The sequence below is a fragment of the Gekko japonicus genome, unplaced genomic scaffold (assembly GCF_001447785.1).
Source record: "Gekko japonicus isolate JY-2015 unplaced genomic scaffold, Gekko_japonicus_V1.1 scaffold671, whole genome shotgun sequence".
In the NCBI taxonomy this organism is placed as follows: Eukaryota; Metazoa; Chordata; class Lepidosauria; order Squamata; family Gekkonidae; genus Gekko; species Gekko japonicus.
The window spans coordinates 460,870-473,391 of record NW_015168068.1 but is presented as its reverse complement, the minus strand read 5'-3'; the positions used below and the strand labels follow the sequence as shown (position 1 = coordinate 473,391).

General features: G+C 44.6%; 2 protein-coding genes across 2 annotated transcripts in view; one reads left to right on the top strand and one right to left on the bottom strand.

Annotated features, from left to right (window-relative positions):
- The window catches only part of MCPH1 (microcephalin 1), a 175,673-nt gene that overhangs the window by 78,062 nt on the left and 85,089 nt on the right, over positions 1–12,522 (top strand). The window lies entirely within an intron of this gene.
- ANGPT2 (angiopoietin 2) overlaps positions 1–12,522 on the bottom strand; it is a 55,995-nt gene that overhangs the window by 12,160 nt on the left and 31,313 nt on the right. Inside the window, exons 3-5 of the mRNA XM_015414583.1 lie at positions 6,828–6,949; positions 2,230–2,462; positions 352–482 (exon numbers count right to left, since the gene is read on the bottom strand). Coding sequence (XP_015270069.1) covers positions 352–482; positions 2,230–2,462; positions 6,828–6,949 — 486 coding nt within the window. The remainder of the gene's footprint in view (positions 1–351; positions 483–2,229; positions 2,463–6,827; positions 6,950–12,522) is intronic.

Sequence of the window (12,522 nt, the reverse complement as noted above, 5' to 3'; positions counted from 1 at the left end):
GCTAGTTGAATCTGACTCTAGGGGGCAGTGCACATCCCCATTTCCAAGCCGAAGAGCCAGCACTGCCCGAAGTCGTTTCCGTGGTCATGTGGCCAGCATGACTAAACGCTGAGGCCCACGGAACACCTTTTTCCAAATAGGAAAGTACTGCTGGGCCAGCTAATGGTGTGACTTGAGAACAACTAAACCTCTCTGAAGGCAGTAAGGGGGCACTTTGATCTATATATGTTTATAATGTGTTTTAAATTTTATTGTATTTATTGAGATGTTGTAACCACCCTGAGCCCGTTTATGGGATGGGTGGGATATAAATATGAGAAATAAATAAAGGTAACAAAGAGAATACAGTACCCTCTTCTCTTCTCTGGTATTAGGGACTATTAATGTGTAGACTCCACTGGTTGAAAGTCCTGATTTGAATGCTTCAGCACAGTCCTTGAAGCTGATCTGTTCTTCAGTAGCCACCAAAGCATTTTTGGATGCTAAAAAATAAACACATGAAAATGTATGAAATAATGGCTAATGCAGCTGATAACTTTCTAAGACCTACTGCAAGGCTGACTTCAGACTTTGTATCCTCAGCTTACGATGGTTGCTGTTCTCCATAAGGCTCTCCCCCTCCCCACTTCCCTGTTTATTCCATACTTGTTTTTCATCTTGTTAAGTAGTTAGGGTTCATAACTGTAGTTTGCTTAAAGTGCAGAAAACTCACATCCAGCATTTTAATTGTTTTTCCACACTTCTCGATCGTTGACACTTTTAGAAGCATTCTCTTTGAATTTGGCAAATGTTCAGGATTTGTTTCCATGTTGTTGAAGCCAACATAGTTCAGCTTGTTTACTTATTTGTGCACAAATTTAGATAACATCTCAAGAAACATGAAGAGCTTTGGAAATTTTCTTAAGGCAATGTCTTTAGGCCTTCCAGGACTACCAAGCCTTCTTGCAATTTTTAAAAGTGTGGGAGTTACTACTGGGCATTCTGCAGGAAAGATCTCATGCCTGGGAAACTAGGGGAAGGGAAAAGATGGGAATCAGTGGCAAACACCTGCTTGGCATGAAGAAGATTCAGTTCCTGGCACCTTCAAGCTAAAGTATCACAGGTAGTGAATGTTCTCTGTTTGAGGTCCTTGGAAGCTTGTTAAAGGCAGAGTGCTGAGTCAGACAGACCAGTGGTCAGCCTCTGTATAAGAAAGCTTCATATATTTATTTATTTATTTATTTCACTTTTACCCCGCCCTCCCCACTAGGCAGGCTCAGGGCGGCTTCCAGGAACTGACAAGCAGTATAAATTCACAATAAAATATAAAACATCAGTTAAAACATAACCAGTCAATATAAAACATTCATTAGATGGCGATAAAACTGAAGTGCAGTTTAGGGACACATTCGGTGGTACCGCCGCATTAGCTCGTATAGGATCGGAGTTCGCCACAGGGCGCTGCTGGTAAAACGTCGCTCCTATCGGAACGCCTGCCTGAAAAGTTCTGTTTTCACGGTCCTGCGGAACTGTGACAGGTCCCACAGGGCCCTGATCTCGGCAGGGAGCTCGTTCCAGTAGGACGGAGCTACAAACAAAAAAGCCCTCGTCCTGGTTACCATCGACCTGACTTCCTTAGGGCCAGGGAGGTCCAGGCGGTTTTGGGATCCTGATCGCAGTGCTCTCTGGGGAACATACGGGGAAAGGCGGTCCCTCAGGTAGGCCGGTCTTATGAACTAGATCACCAGAGAGACTCCTCAAAATTCTCAAAAGCCAAAACTGGGAGTTTTTCAGTAGCCCACAGATGGGTCATTTGTGTTCCTGCTATCCCAAAACAGTTGGCTTCTGCCTCCTCAGAGGTTCAAGTCTAATGCTAAGAAATAACCAGAATTGTTTGTGGGAGACATTGGTCCTCTGGGATTGCTGTCACAGGGTGACCCACAGGCTTGCCCTTCTCAAAACCACTCTGCTATGACATTTAACACCCATACATGAAAGTAGGCTAACCAGACTTTACACTGGGGCCAAACCTCAGGGTAGCTTTGGCTCTTGAGTCCTTTCTTTATACCTACATTAATAGGGGTTCCAGTTGCAAGTGAGAGTGAAAAACTAACCTCAGTCTCTGCATGCCTGGTATAATTTTACTTTCTGTTAAGAAAGAAGTTGAGGGAAATGGGGAGGTGATAGAGAGCGGGTATGCTAACCAGGATGAAATTGTTTCTCACTAGAAGAGTGTTCTGCTTCACTTACGGTTTGGTGTAGAAATCATAAAGAACAAGTTCTGAACTGTCTCTCTTAGATCGTGTTGCTGTTTTTGCAGAAATGAGTTGTTAGCTGTGGCTGTGACCAGCTGTTGCTCTAGTTCTTTTATTATGGAGTTTTGTCCGGACACTATTGACTGTAGCTTATCCTTTTCGTCCTTCATTGATTGTAGCTGAAGCATGTGCTTGTCTTCCATGTCAAGGACTTTTTTTTCTAAAAAGCTAACAAACAGTTTCAAAATCACTGGGACTGGTGTGGCATTTCTATATCCCTTAACACAAAAAGAGCAGTCAGCCAATTAAGGAGCCATTGGCAGACCACTGTAAGTCCTGTTCAGCTATTGCTTACCATAGTGAATATTTTGTGTGGCAAATAGCTTTGGATTCTACTGTGGGTTAACTACAGCAATATTTTGGAAATCACCAGGACTTTGAGTGTCCTGTGCTAAGAATATTAAAAAAAATTTTGGCTCAGGCAATGTAATTTCTGAGTGCTACATAAATTATATAAATTGAGCAGATTTGCATAGTACCGCTTACGCTGCATAGCTCTGTAATATTTAGTGTCAAGAACCGTCTTAAACAGGTACAGCTCTAAGGACATTATATGTTCTAGAGGTCTATGTTACTCTGAAGAATAGATATGCCTTTTGGGTCACTCTGTTTTTCTCCCACAAATATTAAGAAAATCTTTTACAGTGTATGCTCCTCCCAAAAAAATCATTTTAACTGTATGTTGCTCTTTGAGTAGGCAACATTATGCTATTTGGAATATTTAAAGACTGTTCTTACTCTTACCACAGTAAATGACATTGTAAAATTTAATCCCTGTTTACTTTGCCCCTCTTGGGTAAAGAATATTGTTTGTATAAAACAAACCTTGGGGGCACATACACAAATATAACTGGATAGTGAAGACAAATGTGAAAACATGCCCTTTCCCCCCTATTCTAGTGTTTACCAGAAATGAAAAGTTCTTTCAGCATAAGGATCCTACTGAAAATATAGTTTGCTAATTTTAAAATTCAGCTGCCTGTTATACTGTGTAGAGCCAGACTGTCCTGCAATTCAACACTTTTTCTTTATTTAAGCAAACACCTTGCATTTTTGTACAATGTAATTGGATACATCCAGGGCTTTTTTTGTAGAAGAAGCTCGGCAGGAACTCATTAGCATAATAGGCCACACACTACAGCAGAAACTCATTAGGTCCCCCCCCCCCCCCATGTTACCAGAAGTGTGGTCATCCAGCCACAAGCACCTTTTGCTTCTTATTCCGTTTACCTTGTTTGTTGTCAACACCCAGGGCTTTTTTTGGAGCAGGAACTCCTTTGAATGTTAGGCCACACACCCCTAATGCAGCCAATCCTAATGAGTTTCTGCTGTTGGGTGTGGCCTATTATGATAATGAGTTCCTGCTAGGCGTAGCCAACTTGGGAGCCAGCCGGAACTCCGTTCCTGTGCGTTCCTGCCCAAAAATAGCCCTGGATACATCAAAAGCTTACTAAAAGTGAGAACAGTGAAACAGAACAAGTAGGATGTTCCGTTAGGATGGTCAGCTGCTCCAGTTATAATACTGATGATGTGAAGACTGAAATGTAACATTTGTTGTAGGAATTCTAATGGCAAAGACTGTAGTGTAAAAAATGAAGTGAGACATATGTACTCCCCCCCCCCTCTACTGAAGGACCTCTCTCTAGACCACACTGCTGGTTCTGCCCTCGGGTGCTAGGATCACCAGGCTGCTTGATGAGCTCACTCTGGAGCAGGCAAACATAGAACTGTCCATTTAAGAAGCAGTCGTCTGTTAAGTCCACTCCTGCCACCTTCCACGAAAGTGATGGCCTCTCTACTTGTGTTCCTGGATTCTTTTGCTCATATGGAGACTGTGTTGTTCTGAGCACCTCAGGGTGATCATGCTGGTACTTGGCAAGTGCAGCTCAGTGCATTGCAGGAGTACTACGGTATGTTCAAATGTCTTTGCCGCATTCCTAGGTTGCCTCCTCCTTGTAGCATTGGTGTATCTGGCTGGACATTTGCCAGGAGCTTTCTTGGGGGCAGTGAGAGGTATGAGGGGGAGTTGGTGTGAGGGAGTGGTGATGTGGTGGACATTCCTTCAGGTTCATGAGGGAGGCACACATCGAAATGGCTCCTAGAAATGTCCTTTACTATCTCCCTATAAATATTCATTAACTCAATTGCCATGCTGGCTTTTTTGAAAAATGTAAGCATCCCACCTCCTCTCCTACACCTGATAGGCAGCTGCCTGTCCAGTGTAGGAGGGGGAGGGGGAGGAGTATTAGAGGCCACTGTGGAGGTGGGCCTGGCAGGATCACCAAGACATTACTGCTGGGGCGGGTTCCCTTGTGGCTTTAAGCACCCTGCAACTGCTGCTGCACTTGACAGACAGCTGCCTGTTAGGTGTAGGAAGTGGGGGGAGTGTGTTGTAAGCCATCAGAGAGGCTGGGCCAGCAGCATTACTGCACCTCACTGTTGGCCACTCCTGATTTCCTCTACTGTAATTAGCTCACAGTCTCCTGCAACTGTGGGGTTTTTTTTACCTCAGAATGCTGAGCTCCGCAACTGACCAATCAGAGGGTGGGGGGGTGCAAGGAGGCAGCAGCCTGGCAGCCACATAGGAATCAATGGGGGGAGCACATTTTATCCCTCTTGACCCCCTTAGGGGTAGAATTTCTAAAAATCCCTTCTTAGTGAACATCTATGTCATGGTAGGAGCACTCTCCCTGAATTTTGTGTTCCTAGGCCCAAGGGTTTGGCCTAGGTGTTGATTTTAGGGTGAAGGGACATATATATATATATATATATATATATAAAAAGAGAATAAGGGTAGATTCTTTTTAATAGCCAATGGAAAGCCAAACAAAATACTGATGGAGCAAACCAAGATCACAGTTCATCCCTCTGCACCAGTTGGCCTAATGTGATCCTAGCTCAGCAAGAAATGTTAACAGTGCTGTTGGCCAGCTGTCACTCAAATATTTTAGATAAACAAAAAGGAACTTGGGGTCCTTTGATGTTGTACACTGAATATGGAAGTAGTCAGGGATCATGTCTGACTCTCAGCAAATGAAAAGGAACACTTTGGCCAAGACTGTAACCAAATGTTTATCTTTTGGGGGGATTAAAAATGACAGCAAATTTTTGTGGCATCCAGTGCAGTCGGATGGTCTCATTTTGACCAGCAATCACATAAAGCTGTTCTAGTTAAATGGTGAGTTTCACTATATGTGGATGGTTGGTAAAATCTTGTTGGATTGTATAGGTTTGAATAGTGATTTAAAAAATGAGGAGCAGAGTAGCAGTTCTGCACTAACTGCTTCATGCTATTGAGGGAAAAACAATGATGGGACGATTAGCCATCCGATCAAGGGAAATTCTTTTCAGTTATTATTGCCAGTAACACTTTGGCTAGAAGGCAATTCCTGTTGGGAGTTTTCCACTGCCCTCTGAATGGAGAGGCAGTTTCTAGGCCAATGTGTGTACTGAGTTCAGAATCTGTTGATGGTGTCTGTTGTAGAAAAATTACACTTCTAAAACCAGACTGATATACATTGCCCCCTGGCTTATCTTTTTAAAATATTTTGTTGCATTGTCTGTATTGCCTACAAAAAATTCTTTTCCAGACATATTAATTTGTGAGAGGCAATATGGTATAGATAAATCCAAGGGGAAGCCATTTTAGTCTGTTGTAGCAAAATTACACAGGAGTCAAGTGGCACCTTAAAGACTAATAAAATTTATTTCAGCATAAGCTCTGATTCAAGAATGCTGATGGCTGAAATAAATGTGGGTGGAGTGTACTTAGCACTCCGCTGAGCAAGGTTTGAAGCCTCCTTCCAGCCCAAGGACCCTTCCTCCAACTTAAGTGAATGTTCTACCATTTTGTTGGTTTTTAAGGTGCTATCTTGCTCTTCATTGTAAGTGAGTGTGTGTCAGACTCAGATCTGAGAGAGCAAGTTCAAATCCCTATTCAATCATGAACCTTGCTGGGTGACCTTCAGCCTGATGCATGTGTGCACTCTCTTTACCTAACCTACCTCACAGGATTGTTGTGAGTATAAGCTGGGGAAGGCAAAACCTTCAGTTCTGAGATCCTTGGAGGAAGGCTGGCATAAATATGCAAGAGACTGGGTTTTTTTAATAATAGCAGCTGCTTGTGAATGAACTGAAGGAAAAAGCAAGTTCTGGAGAGGATTTTTTAAGGACCAAGTTTCCATAAATTGCTTAGCTGCAGTAAGCTGGGGAAAGCTGTGGCATCAGTTCAGAACAGATTTATTTGTACTTCTCATACTTATTTTGCTGGACCCAATTTCATGAACACACTGTGGTTTATATGTATACAATGGCTTGAGTATGAAGGTGGCCGCTCAACTTTTGTCATGTTTCAAAAACTTCATGCACACAGACAGTATTATATCTTTATGTTATTCCATCCTCAGTTCATTTTTGTCTAATGAAATAAAAGCTTCCAGTGCTTTTGAGGTCAATGCTATTCATCATGCAATTGCTGGGAGTAAAAGGACAACTGAAATAAACAATACATGGTGGAATAGCAAGAGTTGTTACCTGTTTTTTTCTTGCAGTTTGCCTATCTCACTGGTCTGATCCAAAATTTGCCTTTCTAGTCTGCTAGTTGAAAGGGAATGTGCCAGAAGTTGAAGCTCCAACCTTGTTGTCTGATTCAGTACCTGTGGTTTGGGAAATGAGATTTTGAATCACATTTGCGGATTCAGGCCCACTTATAACTCAATCATATTCTAAAATACAAACTGTCAAACAAACAAAGTAGCAATGTGTCTGCCATGCTTAATATCAGTGCCTATGCATGTACTTTCAAGTCTAAATGCAGTCAGTAGAATTACTGTTATCACCTCAATGAGAAGAAAAACAAAAGTTTCCAAAGGTTTGTTGTCAACTGTGAGTGATAGTTATCACTTATGCCAGCATTATATCACTTCCCCAAAATGCTTCTGGTATTCTCAGGTGCCATCTTTCCACTCTGGGACCTGTCATTCCAGTCCCAAAATATTTTTCTGACTCCCAGTGGCCTACATTCCACTCTAGGGTCTTTTATTCCAGGATCAAAACAACTTCTCTTACTCTATATCACTTATGCCAGCATTGTTGCTAGCTTAAACACCCGATATCTAAGGTGGCAAAGCTGTCCTCCATACAAATGTATGCAGGGTATACAAGTATGTCCACAAACACTTTCTCAGTCCAGCAGTGATTTTCTGTGATCACAATGGCTTTTCCCCCCAAGCTGCCAAACTTACAGAGATAGCTTCCAAACTGCTGTAATTGGATCAGTTAGTAGGCTGAGCTGCATGTTACAGTCTCTGGTCTGAATTCTAGCTATGCCTCCTTAATTGCTTCACTTTTGGTTATAGTACCAGGCCATTCAGCAGAACAGCAAATTACCCCTTTCCCACGAAAAGTTGTATATTACTGAACAAAGTGGCTATTTTTTTTAAGTAGCTAATGAAAATGGGTTCTGAATATTGAAAGAATTCCATTTGTACATGTTAACCAAATATACAAATACTGCAGTTTGTTTTAATGATTGTATTATAGTACTGAAAGAGGACAGTTGAATATATATATAATGGTTTTAGAAAGGAAATTTAGGCTGAAAGACACTGACTCCCTGAGACCTAGTTTCTGAGATCATTAGCTCACAGCTGTGGATAAAATTCCAGTATTTAATCATCTAGAGAAAAATTCCAGCATAGTATTTCTATTAAGTGATGACAATGTCACAAAACAAACAAACATGAAAATGCTGTGTCATCTTGGAGGAGATTATGGGTTTGTAGTGGCATGAGAATTTCTCACCAAGAGTCTACCTAAAAGATGCTTGGTCATGTAATCCATTGTTCATACTCTTTAGAAAATAACTTTATATTTCACAGGAAATGTGGTCACACAGTGTATATAGAAAAGAGCATTAGGTGTTTCTTTTGCAGCCGGTGTGTGCGTGCTGCTTTCTGTTGTTTGTACTGAATCATGTCATAGTTTGTTTTATCTGCTCCTTGTGTGGGTTCCGTTTTAGGTCTCAAGAATGGCATCTATTCCTAAGAATGAGGAAGAAGAGCTGTCATGTGAAATGCTGCTTTGCATTACAATCTCCTGAGTGTCCTTTAGTTCATATCACTTTTTGCATTGTATTTTACAGCAACTGTTTTAATTCATCAAATGCTGGCATAAGTTGGCAGGAAGAATTTATTACTCACATCCTTTATATTGAGTAACTGCTCAGGACCTTTTTTCACACTTAAGCATATTTCTGAATTGCTGCCAACGAATTGGTGTCTCTGAAAGCGTGGTTGTGACAGGCCATTTCTATAAACTGAGGGGACCCATGCAGTTTCCTATGATTTTGTGGAAACCAGGTTTATTTTAAACAATAAACCTTCCCATCAGTTACCAGGTATTCTAAAGGTAGTGAGACTGAGAGTCTAGGCTTTTGGTTCGTTCCTGTGAGGTAAGCTTTGTGGTGCACAAGGAGAATATGGAGGTCACAGAGGCAGGGATTATATATTAACCACAAGGAAGATTTATTTATTTATTTACAAGTAGGTTTCCATGAACAGATTAGCAGTACATGTCTCCAGATATACAAAAGAGAAACCTGGCTGAGGCACATTGATTTAGAGAGTAGTTTCAGTTTTCTTTAATACTTAGACAGGCTTTTATTGATTAGCCCCTAGGCTGGATCCCAACACACATGCGCAGGATTCCACCCATACCAGCCTGCCCTTTCCCAAGAGTCAGACTAAATGACACAAGGTCTGCTCATTGCCCGAGACAGGCCTAACAATTGGGTACCCTATTCTCTCTCTCTCTGAAGTAGAGCAAAACCACTCTGCCACACTATCAAGCAGAGCTACCCTTCACTCTACTCTTTTTCTGAGCCAGACCTGAGCTCTCATTGCTCTCTCCCTGAGGCAGAACTGAACTCAGCTCCTGCTGTGTTTCCATTCAACATTCCATCCCCCTTCTCAGGGGCAGGACAGCCTTCTGTCCAACACAGCGGTCATTTAAGTAATAGTAATAGGGTATCAAACAGTTCATAGAACGCCTTTCTGTAAACCGCCCAGAGACCCCTAGGGGTTAGGGCGGTATAACAAATCGAAATAATAAATAAATTAATTAATTAACCCTTCACCCCAGTTAGTATTACAAATGCTCCTCTTCCAAGCTGAAGCAGGTTATAAAAGTATCTGTCAGGTGTATTAGTCTGTAGTAGTAAGATACGGCATTTGGACTGAAACTGATTCAAAAGGTTTTTGCTACAATTTACTGTTTTCTCTGGTGGTCCAGTGAATGAGACTGTCACAGGCAGGGGTGCCAGTCAAAGGGAGTCCAGAACAAGCCAAGATGAGGAGCCAAGAAGACAGTGCAAAGTCCAAAAAGCCAAGCCAGGGTCAGAAGCCAGAAACACAGAGCCGAGTCCAAATCACTAACCAGAAACGTAGTCCAAAGCCAAGCCGGGGTCAGGAGCCAGGTACACAGAACCAAGCCCAAACCAGGGGATCCAAAGAGCCGAGTCAGAGTGGATGCTAGCAGCACGAAGCTGACTTGTTGCTTCCACGAAGGGTACTGCCCAGAGTGTGGAGTTAAATGCTGCTACCAGTTAGCCAGCTGCATTATCAGCCAGGCTCCTGTTAGAACTCTGGGCTGGCTGAGCGTCTCCCTTGTAGCCTGGCCTCTCTTTGCTTGCTAAGTTTTGTCGCAGTCGCTCCCTTAAACGAGTCACACGTGTGGGTGAGTCAGGAGGACTTTCATCTTGCAGTTCTTCTTTCTTATCTGGGCCAGGTATGAAGACTGCTGTTACAGGCACTTGCTAGGTATCCTCTGCTGCTTCAGAGGGGCCAGCTGTGGTTTCTGCAGGCTCTGTCAGCTCATCTTCATCCATGCCCATGACAGAGACAGTCCTTCCTTATGGGATTAGGCTCCTCCTCCTCAAGCAGGGCCGGTCTCGTTGATTGATCCAGCTGGGGTAGGGTCCTTTCCCCTGGGCTCTCCCCAGTCTTACTGGCCCTGCCGACGAAGCAGGATGGAACTCGGCTCATTGAGTGAAGATCCAGCAAACAGGCCCCGGGGGACCACATCAGGCTGTAGCTGGCAGCAACACTTGGTCCCGGGGGGAAAGGCCTTGATTGAGCCTCAATCAGCGACATTCAAGGCAGGCCGGCGGCACGGGGAGACTCCTGGTAGCCGTGGCCCTATCCACAAACTCCCTCAGGACTCTTCCCCATTGGGATGGAGAGTCCTCCTCTGCCCCTCCCCTGGCTAAGAGAGCAGAGCAAGGAGTTTGTGAAGGCACTGGGGAAACTGCCGAGAGCCGAAGGAGTTCCCGTGCGTGAAGCACCCGGCGTGGAGAACGACGCGACCGGGATGACTGCCCCAGTGGAACTGCAGTAAGCAAAACATCATTGCCAAGAAAGAACATTGGATGGTTCAAATTCCACAGGAGCGTCAACAGTATTTACATTGGTGGATGAACCCCTCCCAATTTCTACAGGGTTTCCCGATCCGGGAACCAAAACGTGTGGTGATGACCACGGATGCAAGCCTATTGGGGTGGGGGGCCCACTCACAGAGCAGGATGGCGCAAGGACTGTGGTTGAAGGAAGAAACAAGGAAGAACATAAACTTCCTAGAACCCAGGGCCAAGTTAGGTTTCAGGCAATTCAGGGACCTACTGGTGGGACAGCACGTGTTAGTCCAGACGGACAACACCACCACAAAGGCCTATGTAAACAGACAAGGAGGAACAAGTGTACGGTTGCTACACAAGGAGGTGAGCCTTCTGATGACACAGGCGGAAATGACTCTTTGGTCTCTAAAGGCGATTCATGTTGCAGGCAAGGACAGCATCCTGGTGGGCGAATTAAACAGAGGTCAACTGGATCAACCAGAATGGCAACTATGTCCGGCCAACAGATCATCAACAGATTCGGGACAATGGAAGTGGACCTGTTTGCTACATCATAGAACCGACAGGTCCAAAGATACATGTCAAGGACAAAAGATGATCTCCATAGGCATCTGGATCAATGCAGGTCAGCGCTGCTGCTGTTATTAGATTTAACGGCAGCATTTGATTTGGTCGATTATGATCTTATGACCCACTGACTTGCCGATGTAGGAGTCCAGGGGACTGCCTTGAAATGGTTTTCCTCCTTTCTCCATGGTCGAAGACAGAGGGTGGTGCTGGGTGAGAGGGTCTCCCCGCGGTACCCACTAGAATGTGGAGTGCCGCAGGGGACGGTCCTCTCACCAATGCTATTTAACATTTCTATGTGCCCCCTCGCCCAGTTAGTCCGGAGTCATGGGCTGGGTTGCTATCAGTATGCTGATGACACTCAGTTTTATCTGTTAATGGATGGTCATCCGTCCTCCGTTTCCTGGAAATCTGGCTGAGGCTTCGGATGCTGTCGCTGGATGGTTGCAGCAGAGTCAATTGAAGTTAAATCCATCGAAGACGGAGATCCTGTACCTGGGTCATGGGGGGTTGGAGGTGGGCACCAGGCTTCCCACACTGGAAGGGACACCTCTGGTGCCGGCACAGTCAGTGAAGAGCCTGGGAGTAACACTGGATATCTCCTTATATATGGAGGCCCAGGTTGCTGCAGTCGCCAGATCTGCATTTTTCCATCTTAGGCAGATCAGGCTACTGAAGCCCTATCTCTCCCCCCAGGACTTACCTATGGTGGCCCATTCAATGGTCACTTCCAGGCTTGATTACTGCAACTCACTCTACACAGGCTTACACTTGAAGCTGATCTGGATATTACAGTTGGTACAAAATGTGGTGGCGCGTCTGCTGACGTCGATGCCTGTGCGGGCTCACGTACGCCATGTGTTCTGTCAGCTGCATTGGTTACCAGTGGAGTACCGGATCCGCTTCAAGGTGTTGGTAATCACCTTCAAAGCCTTATACGGCCTGGGACCAACATACCTAAGGGACCGCCTCTTCCCATATACGCCTCAGAGAGCATTACGCTCTGAGAGTCAACATCTCCTGGTGATCCCTGGTCCAAAGGACGTCTGCCTAGCCTCGACCAGGGCCAGGGCTTTTTCTGTCCTGGCCCCCACCTGGTGGAACATGCTCCCTATTGAGATCAGGGCCCTGCAGGATCTTATTCAATTCTTCAAAGCCTGCAAGACGGACTTGTTCTGTCAGGCCTTTGGCTGAGGCAGCGGGCGTCCACATATTCTCCCCCCCCCCCCGAGGTTGCAGTCTCCCCCCCCC